This window comes from Talpa occidentalis, unplaced genomic scaffold (assembly GCF_014898055.3).
Source record: "Talpa occidentalis isolate TD23 unplaced genomic scaffold, MPIMG_talOcc4v2.1 talOcc4.12, whole genome shotgun sequence".
In the NCBI taxonomy this organism is placed as follows: Eukaryota; Metazoa; Chordata; class Mammalia; order Eulipotyphla; family Talpidae; genus Talpa; species Talpa occidentalis.
Window position 1 is genome coordinate 24,309,121 of NW_023601212.1, and position 24,222 is coordinate 24,333,342.

Genomic DNA, 24,222 nt, shown 5'->3' on the forward strand with positions numbered 1-24,222 from the left:
TCCTCTGAGCTTAAGTTGTTCTGCACATTTTTCTAGGAGCTGTGCTCTAGAAGGGAGTGGGGGCAAGTCTTGGAGGAGAGGTTGCCAGTTGACCACCCCACGGGGAGGAAGTGGCTGTAGCAGGGTCGATGGCACCATGCTGTGGGCTCACCCAAATGCTTCCGACTGATGCCTGAGCTCAGTGCACGTGATCTGTCCAGATGAGACTTCCTTCCTCCCAGCCTGTATAAGTGACTCCTTTCCTATTCAAAGAGCACGGCTGGTTCTCGGGGGTTTTAGGCTTGACTGCTGGGAATAAAAGCAACAATACGATGGAAGGTGGAGGAGGAAGGACAAAGAGAAGGGAGCTCATATGGAGGAGTGAGTGGAGTGGGCCCCAGACAGAGTGCAGGGAGGTGGGTGGGAGCAAAGCACAGGCCCCAGGCCTGGGGGCATTGTCAGAGTGGGCAACACTTGAGTGGGAAAAATCAAAATGACTGTTTAACAAGGGGAGGAGGAGACAGGATGGGGTGGAAAGAACTGGGCTGGAATACAGACACCTGGCTCTTCCTCTAACTTGCTTCTCTCTTTCTGTGATTCATTTTGCTGTTCTCTGGCAGGTTGGGAGTAGAAAGGAAAATGAGGAGGGGCACACAGAGAGAGAGGGAGAGAGACAGAGAGGGAAACAGACAGAGAACTAGATGTGCAGTGTCTCTGGGGTTTTTTCAGACAAAGCTATTATCAAAATGCCAACCAGTTCCTGCCTGGCCAATTTGCATATTCCATGCTGTGCTCTTTGAAGCAGGATGAATATGCATGAGGGCGGGGTATGGAGCTGCTGGGCTGTGGGCTAAGGTGCCTCATTGTTCTTTTAAAAGAAAGGTATTAAAATAAAGCCAAAGCACCTTTGTGGTCAGCAGAGTGGCCTCTGCTTCCCCTCCCTGGTGAAGAGAGGAGGGGAGCAAAGCTCAGGCTCAGACAGAAATCCTGATGACTATTCTCACACCCTCCTAAGGAAATAAATAATCAGCACCATCAAGAACACGAGTCTCTCCTCCAAAAGCAGCATTTAATTACTCTCCTCTCCACGCATACTAATCATGGAGGCTGGCTCGGTGATGAGAGTCACCTCTCCTGGCTTCCGTGGAAACGAGACTGCCCCTCCCCACTTCATGCTTCTGCTGCTGGGGTGCTCCAGCCTCAGGTGGGGCCCAGAGTGCTCAGTGCCTCGGCTGTGATAGGAGTCCCCAGGACAGGACAGGGCTCAAAGATGCCCCTGGAATGGACCCACTGGAGCCCACTAGGACTTGGTTTGTCTTTCATCCAGATGTTATTTATTTAAAAGAATATGAAAAAGGTGTAATTTTAAAAAACCCAATTCATCCCACAAACTTTAGGACCACAATACCTCACACCTTCCTTTGGGGTTTCTTTCTGAAATATCGAGTGTGTTTCCCCTGCTGAAATGGTGGTGAAAGGGGTGGGCAGTGTGATACATTCCATGTGGAAATGGCTTTCCCCACATGATCGCTGACTTGAAGTCTGTACAAATTAAGGCTGGCCTCTGGCTCACAGTCGAGTTTCCTTTCCAGGACTCCATCAGCCTAGCCTTTGTAAAAACCGCATCAAGGCCTTGAACTGATGGGCTCACACCTCAGCTGAGGAGCCTGCTAGCCAGGCCAACCTCCTGCCTCCCCAGGAGGCCGCCCTGCAAGTTTGGCTGGCTCTGGCAGCTCTGCTCTTGGGGCACTTCATGACATTGCTACTGCCCAGGAGGACCAGAAAAGGGGAGAGCTGGGTTTGGCCCATGTTAGCCACCATCTGTGTTTTCCTCCAGCCCGTTGGAGTCAGGGCTCCAGCAACTGGAAAACTAGAACTTCTCAAACAATGCAAAAGCCAGTGGCCTGGAGAGCTGGCTACAATCAGGCTCTGACTCAGTAAGTCTGCAGTGGGGCATTTCTAACAAGTTCCTCGAGGCTGTCAATCCTGTTGGTCAGGGCACCCCTGAGTCGCAAGGACAGGCGGAAGGCAATGCAAAACTGGGGGGAAATTGATTGAATATCCCTCTCAACTCCTGGTGGGGACAAAAGGAGAGGAGAGGGGCCATTCTTCCCACCCTTCCTGCTCCCCTCCTCCTGACACTTGAGATTTATTTTTAACTGCCAGCCGCTTTGATTAGCTTGTCTCTGCCGCTCCAGACACCTGCTGGCAGGATAAATTGGGGGAAAGGAGTGGCTGACCCAGATCTGACAAATCCAAGGCAGGAAGCAAATCTCCTGGGAATTCACTGCTTTCCCTTTGCTGAGGCTGGTGAAAAACTCCATAGCTGCAAAGGGTTCAACTTGCTAATGACCTCACACCACCAACGACCTTTGCATCCTTAGCTGTAGTGCCAATGAATGCAGAACCGAGTCATCCCTTTTGGTCAAAGGGCTGATGTTTCTGTCCATTTGTGGACCCTTGAGGGTTGGCAGGGTTTTGAGGTGGCGGCCCTCCTCCCATAGCAGCTGGGTCCTATCTGCACTCACATCTCGGTAGAAGGCCACATTAGAGCTGCAGGCCCTGGGGCAGTCTCCCACAGGTGGGCTGCTGCACTGCAGTGCTGCTTCTAGAAAAACAGGCCCAGGAAGTGAGAGGCAGGGCATGAGGATGCCTTCCAGGTTCACCTACGTTGTCTGTGGTCTTCTGCGGAGTGTGGCAAGTGTGTGCACACTTGGTTAAAGCCGCACTGAGCTCCTAAAGCTGACGCTGAGCTCCTTATGCCACCGCCTTCATGACTAAGGTGAGTGGGAGTCTAACTGGGTAACAGACCTAAGTGCTTGTGTGGCTGTGCCCCTTGAGCACCTCTGATCCTTGATCTGGGCCGTAAAATCAGGGTGATGCTGCTACTACTTGCCACTGGGGTTGCTGTGATGTGAGCGCAACTGTGATGAGGCCAATGGCCGGCATGTAGCAAGTGATGAAAGTTTTTGTTTTTAGGGAGGTGTGGGAGCTGCTGGACCCACAGGGCTGCAGAAAGGCTGGAGGGAGGCATGCCCGGTCAGAGGACAGTTTCTGGGGGCAGAGGACAGGTCTCTGGGGGCAGTCTGGAAAAGTCGCCATCCCCACCTCGGGAAGCTCAGCCACGTTCTCTGAGCTTCCAGGTTCCTGGAGGGCTGACAAGGGCCTGCAAAGCCAGCTGGCCCTTCCAACAGGAGGCCCTGCACTGGCTGGCTCCTCCTTGAACTCACTTTTTACCTAGTAAGACACCCCCGCTAACCAGTGGTTCCTATGACACATTGTGAGCTGCTTTCAGGGGGCCAAGCAGCAAGATCTTAATGACTGTGGTCAGCCTCCTCCCCACCTCCCTGGAACATGGGCAGTCGTCCCACCAGGCCCCACAACAGATCCCTATAGACCACGCTGGCCACCACAGGCCACAGAGAATGGTGGGAAGGCAGGTCCACATTCTTTCTCTAGGGGGTTTAGAACAGCAAGCAATGGACACCACACTCCAAAGCAGAATATTAATTTCAAAATTTATTTCAAAATTAGTCTTAGAGTGTAAGCTGTTTTGGAGGGCTGGAGCCAGACTACATAGTGAGTGGTGAGAACACCTGCCTTCCACCGACATAGGTGGAGAGGCAGCACCATCCCCAGCCCTGCCCCTCGATCATGCATCCAATGATTACTAGGACTAGAAGCCAACAGCAAAGGACCCGCGCATTTGCTCATGTTTAATCCAGGTTAAGCTATACACGTTGAGATACACGTCGGAGGTTACGTGGTGTCATGCAGTCCCTGTGATGGAATGACTCTTGCTCAGTGACCTCCGCAGCAAGGCTGCTCCAAAGGGCGAGGTTAGGTGGGACAGAGCACTGGAAAGAGAAGGGGAGAGGAGAGGTCACAGCACTGTGTGGGTCAGGACCCCTAACCAGGGGCGGCTCTGGCCGGGAGCGATCATGCTGCATTCTTGTGGTGTCTTGAGCAGAGAACCACCATCCTCTTAGAACCAGGGAAGAATTGCAATAGCAGGTCTTCCTCCCAGAAGAAGGAAAGGACAAAGATAGGTGGTTGTCTGGTGTAATAATTAAGCACAGTCTCTGGTGCCTGTCTGCTGGGTTCATACCCCGGATCTGGCTGTTCCTGTTACTAATTCTATGACCTTTGGGAGATGACTTCACCTTTCCTGCCTGTCTCTTCAATCATACAATAACTGTACCTCTGCTTGCCCCACAGCGTTGAGAGGCAAACAGAACATGCTCAGTAAATGTTTAATTGCTTTTATAAATTCCCTGACACTTCCATGGATTGTGAGGGGTAAAGTCTAGCCCTCAGAGCCCTATACTTAGAGAACCCACTTCTACAAACCTCCTTTGAAAAATTTCTTGGAGAAATTTGTTTCTCTTTTAAAACCTTCAAGAAGGGCCTCCCCTGGTGGCGCAGCGGTTGAGCGCTGGGCTGCGAGGCTGCCCGCAGCCTCTGCAGTGCAGGTTCGTTCCCCGGCCGCTGGCAAGGGTCCCACAAAATAAATAAATAAATAAATAAATAAATAAATAAATAAATAAATAAATAAATAAAAAACCTTCAAGAAGTTCTCCCCAATGCTTAGCCTAAATTCCTCCTGCAGAAATTTTAGATTAATCTCTCTGATCCTTGTGGAAGCAATGTAGCTCAGAGTGCTTAAGAGGTCCGTAGCCTTCTCAGACTGTACCCAAGATGAGTGTGCCTGTGGAACACAAAACCCTAAAGAAGCAAAGGACCCAGACAATGAAGGATTACCAATGGATATTATTATGGACTGAATGTCTGTGTCCCCTCCCCCAAACTCCTGCTGCCTCCTAACCCAAAGGGCAGCAGTATTTGGAGATGGAGCCTCTTAGGAAGTAAGGTAAAGTGAGATCATGAACGTGGGTCTGATCTGCTAGGATTGGTGTGCTGACAAGGAGAGATTCCAGTGGGCCAGCTCTCTTTGGTCTCCATAGACACTAAGCCAGGAAGACTAGAAACCAAATTTGCTAAAACCAAATTTGCTGCTATCTGGATCACACACTTCTAACCTACAGAGCTGTGAGAAGAAACTTCTGTTGTTGAAGCCACCCAGCTTATTTTGATACAGCAGTTCTAAAAATCTCCACAGCAAAAGAGAAAACCAAATAAAATGTGTTATGAAAGGATGTAGCTAGTCAAGGCCTTCAAACGTTAAAGACATCCTCGGCTTTGTTTTTCCCAACTGAAGGGCCCAAATGCCACAGCCCTTTCACAATCAGCCCTTTGTTGGTTTGGCTGCTTCTCCTGTGGAATCACTCTGGTGACTGTGGATATTGGAATCTCCTTCTCAGGCCTCCTGGCGACAACCCACGGCCGCCTCACAACTCTCCACTTGGGGTCCCGGCCTTGCCTGGCCTCGGCTGGTGTGCAGTTCTGGAACGGCTGCAGGAGTCCCAGGAAGGGGACCCCTGAGCACTGCTACAGGAGGTGGGGGTAGCTCTTACCTTTTAAAATGTAGTCCGTTAGCAAAGTGGGCACTTTCTCATTGTCCTCCTTCATGGCAAAGAGAACTGGGGAAAGAGAGAGAGATAAGCAAGATACCAGGAGGGCAGACAGCTCCCTGCTAGGGCCACACAACTCACCAAGCCAAAGTGAGAGTGAATCCCAAAGGATTCCAGGAAAACAGACACGAGTACTGAAGAGACCAGGGGGCGCTCTGCCAGCAGTCAGCATTTAACGTGGCAGTGGGGGACACTCAGCAAGACTCAGAGGGGCCTATCGGTGACTTTCTTTGATATTTGACCTTTTTTTCTTGCTATTCCATAATTTTCACATCAGCTCCTACATATTTATTTTTAATAATCATAAACAAAAAAGAAATGAAGCTATTAAAAATAATCAGCTTTCTAAATGTTAAGAATGATAGTTGTCACATCACTGAATCACCAATAAAACTGCCTTTAAAGACATTCTATTCATTTCAACAGATATTAGAAAAATTTCTCACCTCCAATCTATCAATAGCAAGTGAATTTAACAACTACTTACTGGATGCGCAGGTCAGTGCTAGAATTTGTGGAGATGCAAGCTAATTAAGGACCCTTGTTGAAATGACTTACAAATGAAGCAAGCAATAGGGAAATTACTAAAACCTAAAAGCATTTTATATATTTTTTAAACAGAAAATCACTTTTTCTGTTCTTGAACTAGGTAGCACCTTTTCATATCCACAGTCACATTGTAGATGTCAGCTTTCCAAAGAAGCCCCCAGGAATGTGGCTGGAGGGTGCCTTGGTGGGATTGGGATCTCCACCATTTAAGTTCGTCGATAGATTCCTTAAATAAATTATCGTACATCTAGTCAATGCAATCTTACAAAACCCGAGAGAGATCTATATGTAAAAGATATACTTACTAATGAAGAAAGAAGGCGGCAGAACACTGTGCATTAACTTTTAAATGACTAATCTATGCTAAATCCAGGGGCTGTCCCTGAGTGTGAGACCACAGGGGATGTTCCTTTCTACGTTATATTTCTGTCACAGCTGACATTTCTCAGGGAGCATCTAATATTCTTTGAGAGCAAAAAGAAGATGATCAGCTGACACTGATGAGGTCATCAGGAGGTGACCATGAACCATGACACAGAAAGATCCCCAATCCATATGCACACCTTTGGTCTCTACTATTACCCCACCTAGTTTCAAATCAGGGAAATGAGAGTTGATGAAGAACCGAGCCTGAGATGGCTCTAGTCAGCAGTCAGGTCCAGGAAAGGCAAGGAACCGGCGATCCACCTGCTATTGGTTTCTTGAGCCTTATTTGTTCTGTGTTTTTAGATATGTATTCTCTTCATAGGCTGGAGGTGTTTTGCAACTGCGCATGGACAGACTAAATCCTACACCAAGAAGATAGCCATAAAAATACAGTAACTGCCCTCAGTCAATATGTGAATAAGTTGATCTCCACAATCCGAAATTGTATGAATAATCCAGTCCCAAGGGCTGGTCTTTGACCTATGACCTTGATTCAGGAGTAGGGTAGAGAGAAGACCTTGTTCGTAAAGAGGGTTTTCATAATCCACAGCAGAATTGGTATTCAGGGAAGGTGGTAGCTTTTTCTTTCAAAAGGAATAAAATATTGGAATGTGGCATATCCACATGATAGGAGAGTCATAAAAAAAGAATGTTAACCAAATGTTAAATGATGTGACTGAAATCATGGTAAATATGTGATAGCCACTATAACCACAATTACATGGAAAACACATCAAATATCATGACTGGATCACACCAAAATAGTACCATGGTGGAGGGGACAATGAATTCTTTCATTCCCTTTGTTCACGTTTCTGTATTTCCGAAGTACTTTAAATAACAGGCACATGGTAGCTATAATTTTTTAAATAAACTTCAAAAGTGTAAACAAACACTGCTTCTTAATTAAAAGGAAAAGATTTCATACTGGATTGCTGAATGGGATCTAATAAATTGATAGCTGTTCCATGTTTTCAAGTCTGTGATAGAGTACTTTACACAGATCAAACCTTTATTTTTCCAAATTATTTTCCAAATGCTGGCACTTCATGAAAACACAAACACCTGTTAATGGCAGTTTATTCCTATCTGTTCCCTTTACAAAATCTTAGTGCCTATTTATGCAAATAAAGGAGTTTAAAATGAGTTCAGAGGGAGCCAATGTACTTTGAATTTAAGATTCCAGATGCTCAAGAATGAGATATTTATTGATGTGGGCAGGATTTGGTTTATCAGAACCTCCTGCTTCAGTAAAAACATGAAAAGCAGGTATCCGTCTACTTAATAAATAAAACATGAAACCAATAAAACATGAAAAGCAGGTATCCGTCTTCCTCAGCTGTCCCCTGGGGCATCAAATTGCCCTGACTGCCCAGGCCTCCCAGGCACACTACAGTGGGCTGGGCAGCCCGCACAGTTGCCAGGAGGGTGTGCTTTGGAGGGGTTTGCTGAGCCTGTCACCACATCCCAGCCTAGGATTTTTCTCTCCCTAAAAGAATAAAGTTGACACTGATTGATGGTTAACACCATGTGCCCCTGGCCCTTTGGGGGTTATATATAAAGAGATTTTGATGTAGATAAAGATTTTGATGTATAAAAGGCTCTTTATGACCCACCATTTTCTCCCCTAGTTCAACATGTTTATTAATATTTGACAACAAAGCCAAAGTGGAGGAGAGGAGGCAGCCATTTCCTGGAAGGAAAACCTGATCCTCTTCTTTCCAATCAGCCTTACCCCACCCAAGAAAACTTGTTTCTCATTAAAAATGCAGCCAGGCCCATGGAGAGAGCTCCCTGCTTGAGAACAGGCAAAGCAGAGAAGGGGAAACCTTGAGAACAGAAAGTCCCACAAGTCAGAACTGGCCCCCACCCACCCCAACCTCTTTCACCAGCCCCTTTTTTTCCTGGTAAATCTCTTCCCTTTCAGGAACCAAGGAGGAGAGACCAGGCAGCTGTGAGCTTCACAGCTGACCCTTGAACTGCATGGATCGATCCACTTATACCCTAACTTTTCCTGTCCTCGATCCCACATCTCGGGATTCAACCAATCTCGATCTTAGGTGGTGGAGTCCCTGGAAGTGGAACTGTGGATACGAAGGGAGGGTTTGACTCAGGGGGGCAGCCACGCGACGCTGCTCAAGGGCCAACTACTTTAATTTTACTTCTGTGCAGGAGAATATGCCCCTACTGACCCAGCTAAAACTGCTCTCTGGGAAACCTGGGGTCTGGGGCTCTTGGGGTGTGACTCACAAGGAGGGAGGGAGGAAAATGAGCAGCTCATCTCCTGGGAATGAGGGAACTCACTGTTTGTCAGCATCTGGAGATCTTCCACTGATGGGGGAGCGGCTTTCTTCTCATACGGGATGACAGTGTTCAGATACTAGGAGACAGACAAGGACGCAGAGCTTGAGACACAAGGACGCCCCCTCTGGCTGCATTGGCATCTGCAGGAGATGGCGCTTTTCTCTCACAATTTTGGGTGTGATTTGACATTCGCAACTACACCCATGACAACTGCACACCACTGTTCCTGATTTTTCCCATCTTGGGGGAATGTCTCTTTAAAAGTAAGACTTGATTGTTATTAGCCAGGGAGTTTTTTTCCTGTATTCCAACTAACACATTCTTTCCACACTAGAAGCTTTTTGGTTATTTAGGAATCCTGATGAGAGTATTCTCCTTCAGGCTGAGGGAACATTTCTTCAGGCTAAGGGACCATGTTCAGGAGGGAGCTATATTTTCTTGTCCTTTGTAGTATAGTTTGAGAATGAATAGTTTCTCTTTGGTCAAAAATGAGAGTGAGAACCTCAGCCCAATACCCCCAACCCCAGGCTGGATTTGTTCCCTCTGCTGGATGTGAGACACTTCTACAATAAAATCATCTTAGGGTCCCCAGGGATGTCAAAGAACAGAGGTGGAGAGGAGAGTCCCACCATCCCTGAGGTAAGAGCTACAGAGAAGAGCTCACCACCGAAGGTCAAGAGGCTTGCATTTTAGATTTGGCTCTGCCACCAGCAGTGTGGCCTTGGAAAATGGCCCATTTCTTCAGGCCTCAGTTCTCACCACTGTGAATGAGAGGACTGGGTTAGATGTTCCTAAAATCTCTTCCTCGGATGCATTTCTAGAATTGGAGCACTTGGGATTCAACACACACACTGGTGTGCATTTATGCCATGATCTCAAATATGTCCATCTGCACGTGGGCAGCCCCTTAAACTATGCATTCCATGAGAGCAGGAACTAGGACTTATCTTTGATCCTGAATTCCTAGCAACAGAGCTTTTAATAGGCACTGAATCAAAGTTTTGAATACCATCTTAATAGACAGGAAAGCAAGTTACTTCTCAGGCAAGTATCTAGCTAGGTGTAGCCATCCAGGAGATGCCATGCGTGGGCAACAGACGGGCAGCGAGAGAGGCAGTCTTGATGGGACTGGCTCAGCTGCTGGTCCACTGTGGTAGAAGTAATTAAGCTTTTGGATGAGCTCTCTCATAAAAGGCCCTTTTGATTAATTTTGTTCTTAAGACACCTCATGAGTCTAGCAAGCAATGCTGAGTTTTACGTTTTACCCGTGTCCTAGATTGTTAGAGCTCAAAAAAACAATGTTTGCCTTGAAAACAACATTTTTCTGTTCTTTCTGAAGAGCACAAGAAAATATAAGGTGCCCCCTTGCCTGAATGCTGGAGTAAATCTAGTGGCTCACCATTCCCTGCTCTGTTGGGGAGGCAAGTTGCAAGAGTGTAGAATTCTGGGAGCGGGAGTCTGCTGTACCTGTTTGTCAGTTCCTGAAGAGCCGAAAGTCTGGCGGATGCCACTCTGCAGGATGTTGGAGATGCCTTCCATGCTGAAGCGCTGGGGAGAAGAGGGAGACTGTTGACAGAGTCATCACTCCTGGGGCTTCCGTGCCTTTCCTGAAGTACCCAGGCCATCGCCCAGCCCCAGATAACCGCCTGGGTTCTGTGACTAGAATGTGAATGTCAGATTGGGCTAAGAGGAGGCCCAAATCTAAGCTCGAGCTTTGCAAGAATAAATAGTAGTTTCAAAGATTCTTTACTGAGTGAGTCCCCCAGGGCAACAAGATCCTCCCTCAGTTTCCTCATTTCTGCCTCCGATGTATAAATAGAAAAATTAAGCGATGCAATAAAATGCAAAGAGATGATGCAAATACCTTAGGGAAAAAGACAAAAGGTCCAATCATCAGGAAGGGGAGCTGTAAAGCAACTGTCTTTATCTGGGAAACTTTTTCCAAAATGGGCATACCTCCACCCAATTCAGTAGCCTGGGGTAAAGTTCAGGCAAAGATATTTTGAAAAAGCTCTGTAGGCGATTTTGCTAAACTTCCCTGATGAAGAACCACTGGTTTGAAGAGTCCTGCCAATCAGACAACGAGGCATCTGATAATTTCTGATCCTGAAATGCCCTAAAGAGTAAGTCCAGACTATAAACTATACCAGCAGCAGGGGTTCAGATCCAGCATCCCATGGCATGTCTGTCAATACCAAATGCCTTCGCCCCAACTGTCTAAGGTCTGGCTACAGAGATCACAAGCCATGTTCAATTGTATTCTAATGTTTGTAGTCTGTTTCCCCCAGTTAAGTTGCGAGTCCAGGGGATTCAGAGGAGACAGGTGGCCTCTTCTCCCTCTTTATGGCCCCATGGTCTACTGTAGTGCCTGCTCACAGTCACAGCTCAGCACAGCCCTGTTGGTGAGTGCACTGCAGGGCTGGCATGGGGACCTCTGATGGTGAGGGTCAGCAGCTGGAAGCACCTTATCTTCTAGCTGTATTGTTCACATACCTTGAGAGGCATCTGATTTCCCTTGTCTATTCGGCTGCTCTGCAAGCTCAGCCCTTTCTCTTTCCGCCTCTTTTTCATCAGTTCTCGCTGCTCCTTCTGCTTGTTCTGAACCTCAATGAGCACCGTGATGAAGGAGTTTTTCACTTCCTTCTCGAACTCCAGCTCGTCCCTGCGGGCCAGCTGCTGCACAAGCTCCTCCGAGTAGTCTCGGATGGCGCCCTCCACCTGGTCCAGCAGCTCGGTGAGCTCAGACCCAGACATGTGCCTCAGTCCTGCAAGGAAAGACCACCCCACATGTGACACTGGCATCCAAGCCTGAGTCTGCTGGAAAGGCTCCCGAGGCCACTGCTGCTTGAGATGGAACTGGCCCTCCTGAGGAGACACCTTCCCATTGCTTAAAAGGCCAGGAAAGACCATCAACATTTAGGAACAAGCCAGGAAGGGAGATCATCACTTTGGGAAACAAACAAGGAAGAAGAAACAACCCCAAGGAAGCTCTGGACTCTGTCCACAAATATATGCATGGCCAGACATGTGACTCTTTGATCTCTTGTCCTGTCTTCCTACTTTGCCTGTCTCTATAATATTCCTCATGTGCAAGAATAGGGGTGGGGTTGAGGCATTAGGAGATGGTTTTTGGCATCTGTGCTGTAGAGCAAATAGATGGTGTTTATTTCCAAAAACTGTTCATCAAAGTATGGCTGACAGAAAAATTAGCTGCCCCAGCTGTCCCTAGGCCAGCGCCCATCTTCCCAATACCATGGGGCATGTACAATCTGACAGCAAGTATTGCAAATGAGCCTTGGCCCAGTGCTACAGAGCACTCAGAAAACGGGAAGGGAGCCTGAGCAAGTGCTTGCCCCCTAAGATTTCTTCACTTAAAATAGACTGGGGCATGCCTTTCTAATAGGCTTCTGTTTCTTCCACAGAATTTTTTTCACTCTCCTGCTGGTTCTGCTTTGCACAGATATTTGCTGATGGTGCAACATGCCCCTTTCTGTTGCTCTTTGGTGCTGTCCTCCTCCTCCTCTGCCTTTTGCCATTTCACTCTGCATTTCAGCTGTTTTCCAGAATCCAGTTTTGGACACTTCTATGTTTGGGGCCTTTGTGTGGCTGAGAATGGACTGATTGGGCAGCTGTGAACGTGCCCCACAGCCAAAGCTGCTCCGTGCTCAGCTCAGGACAGTCCTGCTGCCACCACCCCATGACCTCTGCTCTCCAGAGCCAAAGTTCCTTCCCCTTTGGGGTATAGATCTGGTCATCAAGTCTCTACTTTGACTCCTTCTCCAGTGCGTTTGGACTTTTGTACCCAGACTACTGCCTTCTCGCTCCATTGTTTAAAGTCCCCTCTACCCTGAACATGGCTCTGCCCCCGAGGGGTGCAGTTCCCTCCTGTAGACGGTCACTCTTCTCCTCATAGATGTATTAATTCATACTCAGTGTTGGCCTTGCTGTGGGATGTTTCTGCATGAACATTCCTGCAAACCTGGGTCAGAGGGCAGACAACATGACACAGAGAACTGTGTGGACTCTGGAGTCAATTTACTGGTCTCAAATTCTGATCGCACCCCTTAAAACTTGCATGTGGTATAATTGCAAATAAAAAATTAGAGGCTTGATTTTCCCTATTGAAAAAAAGGGAAGAGAATTTCCCTCACCTCCCTTCACTTTCAGGATTTCTTTCTCTGTCGTTTTCAGATGTATATACAGCTTTTTAATGGTGAAATAACCACCTTGCCTATCTCAGAACTCAGGCTTGCTTCCTCAAGCACCAGGGAGTCTTGGCTTGGAAAAGTAATCATCAAATCAGATAGCAGGGGCCTAACTCGTGACCTGACTTGAAACCGCGAAACCTACTTAATGCAATGGGTTGTGTCCACTTGGCTGGAGACTGGAGACTTCTTTCTGGTCTGCAGTCCCTTTAGTGGGTTGCCTATTGCATGCAGCACATCCTGCCTTAATGCTCACTCAGTAATAAAACTGACTTCTCCTCTCCCCCTGTGGAGAGGTGTTCTGGTGGAGAGGATATTTTGCTTTTAACTCCGTTTATTTTAAGTGACCAAACAAGACATTTAACTTTTTGGAATTCTCAACTCAAACCTAAAGTGGCTGGCGTGGGGATGAAATGAGATTATGCATACAAAGGTCTAGCATATAGAGGCCCCTCAAAAATATTATGATTATTAATTATTATGATGACTTTTTAATGTTTTTTTTTTCCATTGATTTTTATGGTAGCATCATTTTGAATTGTGGGTTCAGATTTCTTCTACTTATTCTGCTTTAGTCTTGCTCTTTAGTTTTACCATTTTAATGTTTGGTTTTTTTTTCTTTCCAAAAATGCCAGCTTCTCTCCTACTGCCAGCAGGAAGGGTGTTGGCAATTCCCTAGACTCCTGAGCCTCTGCTCTGAGGCAGTGACTGAGGCCCTGTCAGCCTGTGGCCCAAAGCCTGCCAGGCAGCAGGTTCCTTCTGGACCAGCTTCCTCAGCGCCCTCACCTTCATAGGACCAGTTGTTGTTGAAGGTCTGTGTCAAGGCCTGCATCTCCTGCAGGAGGACCGAGTCCGCCTGGGAGGAGGTCTCTCCCCCATCTTCTTCTTCCAGAATCTCCTCTTCCTCCTCGGGGTCTGGAGAATTCTGCATCATTTCCTCAATCTCTTCAATTACCTGTAGAAGGTACACAAGAGACCACTAACTCTGTTCTCTGCTGCAGGGACATCCTGGTTTGAATTTTGATCAGAAGAGGCCATTCCTAATTTGCTATCTGTAAAATTCCTAAAGCAGCATCGTTACTTAATAAATATTGAATAATAATATAAATAGATCTGACCAGAAGCTTACATACCCTCTTCCCTTAATGTAAAGTACTTCTGAATGTAAAACCTTTTCCAAGAACAGCATTTAGACAAGTGTTTTATTGGAAATAAACTACTCTTTCAGGAAACGAAGCAGAGCTGCCTGGAAGGGAACATTTACTTCAATTTGCTGAGCACTTTATTTCTAAGTGGGAGAATATTTTATCTACCCAACTTTAACACAAAACCCAGTCCATTAATTGTTACAATGCAGGATGACTGGACAGAACAACTCAAAGTGGGGAGGCTTTTTTACATACAGGAAAACCGCTGCTTCCCCAGAAATTACCTAGACAGGATTTCTACTGCCTGCAACAAGTGAAAACAAGCATAATAAAACAATAAAAGGATAGGTAGGGTCTGGAGAACAGATACTCGATAAGAAACCTGCTGTGATAGACTCTTGATTGGTGAAGCTCCCTGAAGGGAGAGTAGAAGTAGCTACCTGCCCAAAGCAAGAAATCTTGTGGATACTCATGGTTTTTATATTTGAAAAAAAAAAATGAAATAAGCAAAGATGCTTCTGGAAAGATCCCCAGATAGGTGCAGTCACCATACCTTTGTACTCATATCTGTTCATCCTGCAGAGGTGGACTCCAGCCCCAAGGCCACGGAACTGTGGTCTTAAAGTGGGTTTGGCTACACCAGAGATCAGGGGACTAGGGTCCTCTCCTTTAGAAAAATTTCTATTTCATTCCAAGCCCTCTCATCTCCACTGACAAATTTCAGGGATAACTAGTCTTTTACTACTGGAAGACACTTACAGGATGCAACCAAATGACACACACATATCCAGGGTTGTGGACCGAGGTACTCTCTCAGAGCAGTTACCGTTGTATTTGTATGCCTGAATCACATTTCCCCTAAAAGTCACAAGAATAACTGTTGGCCCTCATTCTTTTTTATCTGGCTCCTTCCAATTTCTTCAGCCTTTCCTGTACCTAGCCCACCCTTTTATCACAGATTTGAAAGCACTCCTTTCTCCAAAAAAGCAATTTTTGGCACTGAAAGCTCCTGGTGGGGCTTCTTCAGAATTACTTTGTGAACAAAACTAGCCTGGTGTCATAAATATTTGCTGACTAAAATGTGAATAAAGAATATGGAGGCCCAGTGTTAGTTTAAGTAATAAATCATTAAAACCCAAATATCCTTTTTTTTTTTTTTTTCCTTTTTTTTTTTTTTTTTTAACCAAAAGAGACACAGCATCCCTAGGACTCCTTTTGGAAGGCACAACATTTTTTTCATGTTTTCTGAAATGTGGGAGAAAAAATCCATCACACAAAAATCTCCATTTCCATCTTTGTTTTGGGAAGAATAGGTATTTGGGACCCTTGTTTAAGTGTCTTGACACCAAAGACAATGAGCTGAGGTCAGAGGCTTGGAGGGTGGGGAAGGCAGCACACAGAGGGCCCCTCTCTGGCTGTTCATCAATCACGGAGCCCACCCCACACCAGGGAGTAAACTGTAGGCAGTGAACTGAGGCACAATGAGACATGAAATCCCTTTTCAAAGACTCTAAATCATCACTACAAGACGACACATTTTTTCTTCTGCTTTCAATGGACGTGGTGATTATGTTCTTAAAGTCATCCTCTAACAAAGAACAAAAGGTCCCAAGAACCCAGACAGCTATTCATACCTGATCTGCTGTGAGCAGAGGCTCCTCATTGATCCCAGAATCATGTTCGCTCTTCTCATTAAACTCTTCCTCTTCTTTCTCGTGGATCTGAAGGGAGGGGAGATAGGATTGTGACTGAGCACCAGCAGAACAGGGCTTCTCTCTCATTTTAGGATAATGCCACGCCAGCCAGCCACCATCTAAACAAGGAGTCTGAAGAGGTATGCAGGGTTTCCTCCAGATACACCCCTTCCACACAGCACCCCTGAGTCCAGCCTGATCACGAAAGGACAGGGAGGATGAGTGGTCAGCTGCATTCTGACTCAAAGGAAGCAGCACTGTTCTTTTTTTTTTTTTTTTTTTTTTTAATATTAAATTTTATTTTTATATTCCCCCATACAATTGCAAACGCCCCATTCTGACCCCAATCCTTCCCCTCCCGCCCCCCACCCCCCAAAAAGTGTCTCTGGTTCATAGTTTTTTGTTGATTTTGATTTTCACTTTCTTATATTCATTTTCCTGGTCCCTTATTTAAGTTTTCTAGATTCCTGCTATGAGTGAGACCATCCGGTATTTTTCTTTTTCTTTTTGGCTTATTTCGCTGAGCATGATCCCTTCCAGTGCCATCCATGTTGCTGCAAATTGCATGTGTTTATCTTTTTTGAATGCTGAGTAATATTCCATGGTATATATGTACCACATCTTCTTGATCCAGTCATCTATTTTTGGACATTTGGGCTGTTTCCAAAGCTTAGCTATTGTAAACAGAAGCAGCACTGTTCTTTAACCCATGGAGAAGTCATCCTTGTATGAACAAAGAACCTTCTCAAGGTGAGTGCAACTATTGCCAGCTCCCGCACTAATAATGCCTGCCCAAAGTAACACTAATTTATGCAAGGAGTTTTGGTCTATGGGATTGTTTCCTGATTTTGTTTTTACTAGGCATTTTTAAAACTTTATTAGGTTTTTTTTTAAGATTTATTTATTTATACAAGAATGGGGGTACAGGCCTGAGGTGCAGGAGGATGAGAAAATTCACCAGAGACAGAGCAGGGAGCAGAACAGGCAGACAGACCGAAAACACTGCTGAGGGGAGCAGTTGGCAAGACAGGAGAGGTCTGCTGCACCATGTGGGTATCTCCCTGGCAGGCCAGGAATCTAACCCGCACTGCAGGGGCTGTGGACAGCTTCACAGCGCTGTGCTCAACCTGCTGCGCCATTGGGAAGGCCCTTAGGTATTTTAAAGGTTATGGACAAATGGTCACACATGTAGAATTTGATGAAATGCGATCTTGTTATTGGAATCTCATGGGACGTTGAAACTGATGAAGGATGTAAGTAAACCACATGGGATCTGCCTGAGAAAACCTGAACGAATGGACAAACTAACCCACAAAAAGATACTGAACTATCTGCCCTGCATCTCCAGGATTCCATAACCCCAAGTAAGATTCTGAAAGTTCACAGCCATCAAGAGTCTAGAGGGTGAAGTTCAACAAGCTATTATCTGCTTTTATTGACCATATTCCATTAGCTAAAATCTGGCATTTATGCTCAAATCCTGCACAAGGTAAGTCCCTGTCCCACCTAACAAGCTGTCTGTCTAGAAGGCTGATTTGAGCATCATCTGGGCCTGGCAAGAAATATTTCCAGGGAAGCTTTCTGCAGAGCCTCCTCTCATCCAGGAATCAATTTCACTTGCTCACCAACAGCCAACATGCTCACGTACCTGTGTTTTGGGGTTACACTTTTCCTACCCTAACACGAAACACCCCAGTTCCAATTCCATGAGTCAGGTCAAAGGTCACCTACCCCCCAAAACTTCTCCCCTCCTTCTTTGTGCTCCACCTTGGCACACATCCTGAACAAAACACATCACCTTCCTATCTCTGCTTGTGTAAAGCCAGGATTATGTCATAAAAAAATTAATCCAACATAGCTCAAATGCCATCTGTGCTCAACCTGGATAAGGGTTAGAACAGGATCATTTGAGGGGCTGTGTGCCAGATGGTGACATCTATTTCTTCTGTCAAGCCCATATGCTTCTCTCTCTGCCAAGTCTACCACCTGAGCTAACTGCCTGGACCCCTCTGTTCCCCACCCTGCAGGATGGAACTCCTGGAGCTGTGGTTTGTTCACCACAGACTCATGTGGCAGAACTTTCCTCGGGCCAGATGTTAGATGCAGACATTGGAGTCATACTGGGAAACAGAGTTTTTGTTTTCTGATTGGGCCATTTTTTACAAGCATCTGGCAGCAAGTATTAGTCTAAAACCAGAACTTTAATTTATTGGGGTGGTGGGGGGAATAGAGTCTATTTTTAAAAAATGGAAAGTTTCCTTTTTTTTTTGAAATATGGCTAATCTCAGGGGGCTTACCTCACTGACTTAATATTGGATCTTTCAACTACACCACCTCTAAGTTCCTGACTAAAGGCAGGAAGGAAGCTTTTAGGAATAGGCCCTTCTGTTTCAAATGTTAGTAGGTGATGACATGAACACTCTTAGTGCTTTCTCTCCTCTCTCCCCTCTGGCAAAGTGCCTATAGGTCTGCTTTGTCATGCTTGGATAAAATGAGATTTAAATATCGATTACAAGCTTGTGAAAGTTCAGATGAGTGCCTAGTATTATGGGAGTTCTACCTACTCCATATTTTCTCAGTTCAAAAAAGCATACAAGAAATCAAAAAAGCATACAAGAATGTATCAAAAGCATACAAGCATACAATAAGCATCCCCTTCCCATGGGCAGGGTACTCCTACCTTTACCCTCACCACATCCACCTGTCCTGGGTCTTTTCTCCTCCCTTCCCAGCTCTCCTGATTCTTTCATCCCTCCTCACCCTATCTCAGGCTGGCCCCACATTTTCTTTCTCTCAGTCCCACCAGACTCTGCTTCATTAGCTCCCATCACTTCTCATCAAACCCTCTTTCCTTACAAATGCTATTTACAGACTCCATACCTGCCTGTTATCAGGACAATATCTTGTGTAGAGTAGAGCTGGAAGGGAACTAACATGGAGAAAGAGGAAGATTTTTGAAAAACAGTAGGATTATGTCTACAGATAGGAGGAGTCTCTATTATGGGTGATGATCATACATACAACATACATGCACACATGGACAGATAAGCCCATCTCTTATTGCTGATACATGACATAGACACAGAAATTGCTACAGAGGGTTCCTTTAGCCTCTTGTGTGGCAAACGGTGTTAAAATGGGAAATAGAAAGTTAAAAACAATCTGTAGGCCAGGTCATTTGGGGCTGAATTTCTTTAACAACTAAAACTCAAGTTGTTTCCACACTATTGAAATGAACTATTGCTCTTCAGAGGACAATCATCCTTCCAAGGGACTCCTTCCAAGAATTGAGAAAAAAAGACCTAGACTCAGAAAATGTCTGGCCATACCATTCAGTGAGCCTCTTCATCCTCCTGCTCTTGGTAGAATAGGCCGTTAGGACTGTAACATAGTAGCTTCAAGCTTAAAAATAAATGCAGGGCCTCCCTGGTGGCGCAAGGAATTAAGTCTCAGCACTATGAAGGTATTGGCAGCCACTGCAGCACAAGTTCGATCCCAAGCCAGGGAGCTGACCCACATGATGCAGCAGACCTCTCGCCTGTCTCGCCCATCTCACCCGCTGCTCCCCCTCAGTAGTGCATTTCAGTAGATCCCCACTGTCTCTGGTGAATCCTCTTACCACCACCCCCACACCTGTGGCCTACACCCCAGCTCTTCTATGGATAAATAAAATAAATCTTTAAAAATAAATAAATAAAAATAAATAAATCCAGACAATCTTCTCTGGAGCTGATAATACTGCTAAACCTTATTTCATGGTAGTACAAGAAAGTCTGGATCTTTGTGTTCAGTAGTCACTATTAAGCAGTGTGGGTGTCAGGCCAATTCCTCTGTATCCCCAGGCTGATTAACTGAAAAATCTAATGAATGTGGACTGCAAGTAATATTAATACTACACTCATACATAGCTCAAGCATATTATTTTGACCTAAATATAAATGTGCATTTAATTATTTGCAAAGTTCCCAATATGAGGCCAAGGCCTCTTCTTCCATGATGGGCCTCTGAGGAGAGTTTCACATAGTTTTTCTTGCATCATCCAATCACCACACAGTTTTTCAAGTGGCAGCCGATTTCTTTTCTCTGTAGTAAAAGGCAGGTGCACAGGAGATGAACACACACATTTATCCCTTCTTCCTCCTGAAATGCTACTAAAATTGGAGCAAAGAGATCAAAAAAGAACATCCTAAAGGGACAAAGCAAACTAGAGAAAAGACAACGGCAAAGGAGAGGCTAGAAAGCAGACTAGAGAGAGTTACACCCTCAGGGCAGAAGCTTCCAAAAGCAGGTGACTTCATTCTGAAGAGCCTGGAAGGTTCAGTAGGCAGGGACTTCACTTGGCAGTGTGAGCTGGAAAAAGAAGGAATCATTGGGATTCTTCTTCAGCAGCAATTAGACCCCAGGTCACTTCTTCCATCCCACATAGAAAGGCAACTAGCATCCCCACCCTTTAAAGACTGGAGATTTCACTCCTGGAGGGTTAAACTAGGGAAATTCTAGACTCAGAGACACCAGGTCACCTGGACGTGGGGATGAGGGATCTTGCCAAAAACAAAGGGATTAAGTGAAAATCTATACACTCACCAAAGAAAGCCCAGCCTCCTCCCTTGACTAGGCTCCAAGGACGATGGCATCCAGGCTTATTCTCACTAAGCAAGAAAATGGAGGACTCTATTCTGCGATCAGTACAACTCTGGGGCATTGCCAAGAATAAAAGATCTAACAGATAAATGGCAATATTTGGGGTCTCCAAATAAAATGGCTTGATCCTTACAGATGGTGTTGTCCAATAAGACAAGCTCTGCACCCACAGAAAGAGCTCAGCCTCCTAGCCTCACTTTTAAAAATGACAATATGCCAAAGGATTGCCAGGCATTTGAAGAAAATCTACAACATGAAACACAGGAACTAAAACAAATGTGCAGAAAATGGAAATTGGAAATAACACAGAGGACAGAGAAAACTCCTTCCAAGAAACTATCATTATTACCCTCAGAGGGATGACAGAAGACACAGCTTCTTAGAAACAGGACCTACTTATTAGAATTAATCAAAATAAATGAGAAAGGGCTCTTAGAAATTAAAAATATGACAGCAAAATTTAGATTTCAATAGAAGAATTGGCAATAAGGCTGAAAAAATCCCCCAGATAGTGAAACAAAAGAAGCATGTATTTTTAAAAATCAGTTAAGTTCGACACTTGAATAAAAGGAACTCCGAAAGGTAAAAAGGGGAAGAGATGCTGTCTTTCAGCCAGGAAAGTACTGGATTTGCCCCTCCTGCCAAGGACAACTATAAATCTGGACAAAATCTATGAGGCAATTGTTTTCAGGCACTGGACACAGGCAGTGCAAGGCTGTGATCCTTGAAAGAAAGGGAAAACATGAAATAAATGAAAGAGGAGAGAGTCTGTGTATTTTACACTGCAAGGAATACAATAGAAAGTTTTTTGGCCTAAAAGGAAATTAGGGAAAATGAGATCTACTAGAAGGAATAAAGAATACCAGATATGGTAAAATTCCCCCTTTAATTTCTTTGAAAGATAGCTAAGTGACGAAAGCAAAAATAATAGCTGTGTTGTGGGATTTTATAATGTGGACTGAAGTAAAATACATGACAACAATAACATAAGGGATGGAGGAAATGAACTTAAACTCTTGGAAGTATTTAATGTTTCATGTGAAGTGGCACAATTAACAATCACTGTAATGTAAAGGGGGTAGACGATAGATCTTACAGGTATTAAAAGAGTAAGAGAATATTAAAAATACCTTTGTGGTCAGTATGTTCAATGACTTAGATTATTAACAGATTCCTCAAAATCACAATTTATCAAAACCAGCACAGGATCAACTTTAACCATCTGAGCAGCTCTTTATATATTAAACACACTGAATCTGTATCCAAAGACTCCTCAGAAGAGAAAATCCTAGTCCAGACAGTTTAACTGGTGTAGTCATCAAACACTTTAAGGAGAAATAAGGTCAATCTAACAATCCATTTTCTTTCAGAAAATAGAGGAAGAAAGTCTCAATTCATTTTATGACATTACAAGAAAAGAAAATTATAGAAAAAAGATTCCTCAGGAACATAGATGGAAAAATCCTTATTAAATATATTAGGAAATCAAATCCCATGTCATAAAAACTGGATAATACATCATGGCTAAGTGGAATTTATCTTAAGATAAAAATTTATTTTTTTGTTTTGTTTTGCAGGATAAAGATTTATCTAAGCTTTGGAAACAGACCAAATGCCCAAAAATAGATGACTGGATCAAGAAGATGTGGTACATATATACCATGGAATATTACTCAGCATTCAAAAAAGATAAACACATGCAATTTGCAGCAACATGGATGGCACTGGAAGGGATCATGCTCAGTGAAATAAGCCAAAAAGAAAAAGAAAAATACCGGATGGTCTCACTCATAGCAGGAATCTAGAAAACTTAAATAAGGGACCAGGAAAATGAATAACTATAAGAAAGTGAAAATCAAAATCAACAAAAAACTATGAACCAGAGACACTTTTTGGGGGGTGGGGGGCGGGAGGGGAGGGATTGGGGTCAGAATGCGGGGGTTGCAATTGTATGGGGAATATAAAAATAAAATTTATTATTTAAAATAAAAAAAAAGAATGACTGATTTACATTAACTAAAAACTTAAATACTCATCAGCAACAATGTAATGGTTTCTAAGTGTCCTGATGCTCCAGTCATTAAAAATGCAGTAGGAGGCAACCTGCTAATGATGGAGCTTCCATATGATCCAGCAATTCTACTCCTAGGTGTTTACCCAAAGGACTCAGAATCATTAATTCCAAAGGGCACCAGCACCCCTATGTTTATAGCAGCACTATTCACAATAGCTAAGCTATGAATACAACCCAAATGCCCAAAAATAGATGATTGGATCAAGAAGATGTGGTACATATACACCATGGAATATTACTCAGCAATCAAAAAAGATAAACTCATGCAATTTGCAGCAACATGGATGGAGCTGGAAGGGATCATGCTCAACGAAATAAGCCAGAAAGAAAAAGAAAAATACCGGATGGTCTCACTCATAGCAAGAATTTAGAAAACCTAAATAAGGGACCAGAAAAAAAGACTAATTATAATACAGTAAAAATCAAAATCAACAAGCAACTATAACCAGAGACACACTATGGGGGTGGGGGGGGAGAGAGGGCAAGGAGGAGGAGGGATCAGGGTCAAAATAAGGGGGGTGGGGATTGTATGGGGAATATAACCAAGATGAAAATGCACACAATGTGCAAAAATGAAAAATGATGTTAAAAAATATATAAAATAAAATAAAAATTCAGTGGAAGGCAGGAAGGCAGGAAGGCAGGAAGGCAGGAAGGAAGGAAGGCAGGAAGGCAGGAAGGAAGGAAGGAAGGAAGGAAGGAAGGAAGGAAGGAAGGAAGGAAGGAAGGAAGGAAGGAAGAGATATTTAAAAATCACAGTATAATTGACCACATAACCTGACCAAATAAACTGACCTACATACACAAACTGATTTATAGACTTAACAGTCTACAAATCAAAGTCTATAAATCAAAGCAATTGATCAGCTGATTCCAAAATTTATATGGAAATACAAAGGACTTAAAATACAAAACAACTAAGAAGACAGATAATAGAAGACAAAAAAGATTTATGTCAAGATTTATGATAGTTATAGCAATAAATACAGCATCATATTGACATAAAGATAGATACATATTAATGAAACAGTATAGAAAATTCAAAAGTAGATCTACATATATATGATCAATTGATTTTCAACAAAGGTGCCATGACAATTCAATAAGGAATGGATATGTCCAGTGAACAGTACTGGAAAATGCAATAAAATAATCCTTGACTCTCACTTCACACCAGAAACTAACTTGAAATGTATCATAAGCCATGTAAAGCTAAAGCTATAAAACTTCTAGAAGACTTGAAAAAAACTCCCAGTCATCCTGAATTTGGCTATTTCTTAAATACAACCCAAGCACAAACTAAAAAGAAAAAATATCAATAAATTGGACTTCATCTCATTTAACCTAATGCTAAGAAAGCAAAAAGGCAATCCATCAACAAGGAGAAAATATTTGTAAAACATATATGAGATAAAAGACTTACATCTAGAATATATGTGTTAAATGAATTAATTAAGGATCCATTAGACTCAGTGACTTTAAAGCCATTGTAGCCTACTGATCACACTGCAAACTAAGCCTCTCATACTTCAAGGTTAAGAATTCAAACCTAAGGACAAACAACTTATCACATAGAGCCAACAGGGCTTTCCCAAATAATATAACTGCCAATTAAATCATCTCCTTGCTTTGCTTCTGTCTCCTTTCTGTAGTCTTTGCTCTAACTCCTGT

The 24,222-nt window shown here is 44.1% G+C and overlaps 1 protein-coding gene across 1 annotated transcript in view; it reads right to left on the reverse strand.

Moving 5' to 3' along the window:
• Positions 1–3,484: 3,484 nt before the first annotated feature.
• The window catches only part of FEZ1 (fasciculation and elongation protein zeta 1), a 39,213-nt gene continuing 18,475 nt past the window's right edge, over positions 3,485–24,222 (reverse strand). Inside the window, exons 4-10 of the mRNA XM_037505548.2 lie at positions 15,777–15,863; positions 13,781–13,949; positions 11,283–11,554; positions 10,257–10,337; positions 8,790–8,865; positions 5,454–5,519; positions 3,485–3,836 (exon numbers count right to left, since the gene is read on the reverse strand). Coding sequence (XP_037361445.1) covers positions 3,820–3,836; positions 5,454–5,519; positions 8,790–8,865; positions 10,257–10,337; positions 11,283–11,554; positions 13,781–13,949; positions 15,777–15,863 — 768 coding nt within the window. The 3' untranslated portion in view covers positions 3,485–3,819. The remainder of the gene's footprint in view (positions 3,837–5,453; positions 5,520–8,789; positions 8,866–10,256; positions 10,338–11,282; positions 11,555–13,780; positions 13,950–15,776; positions 15,864–24,222) is intronic.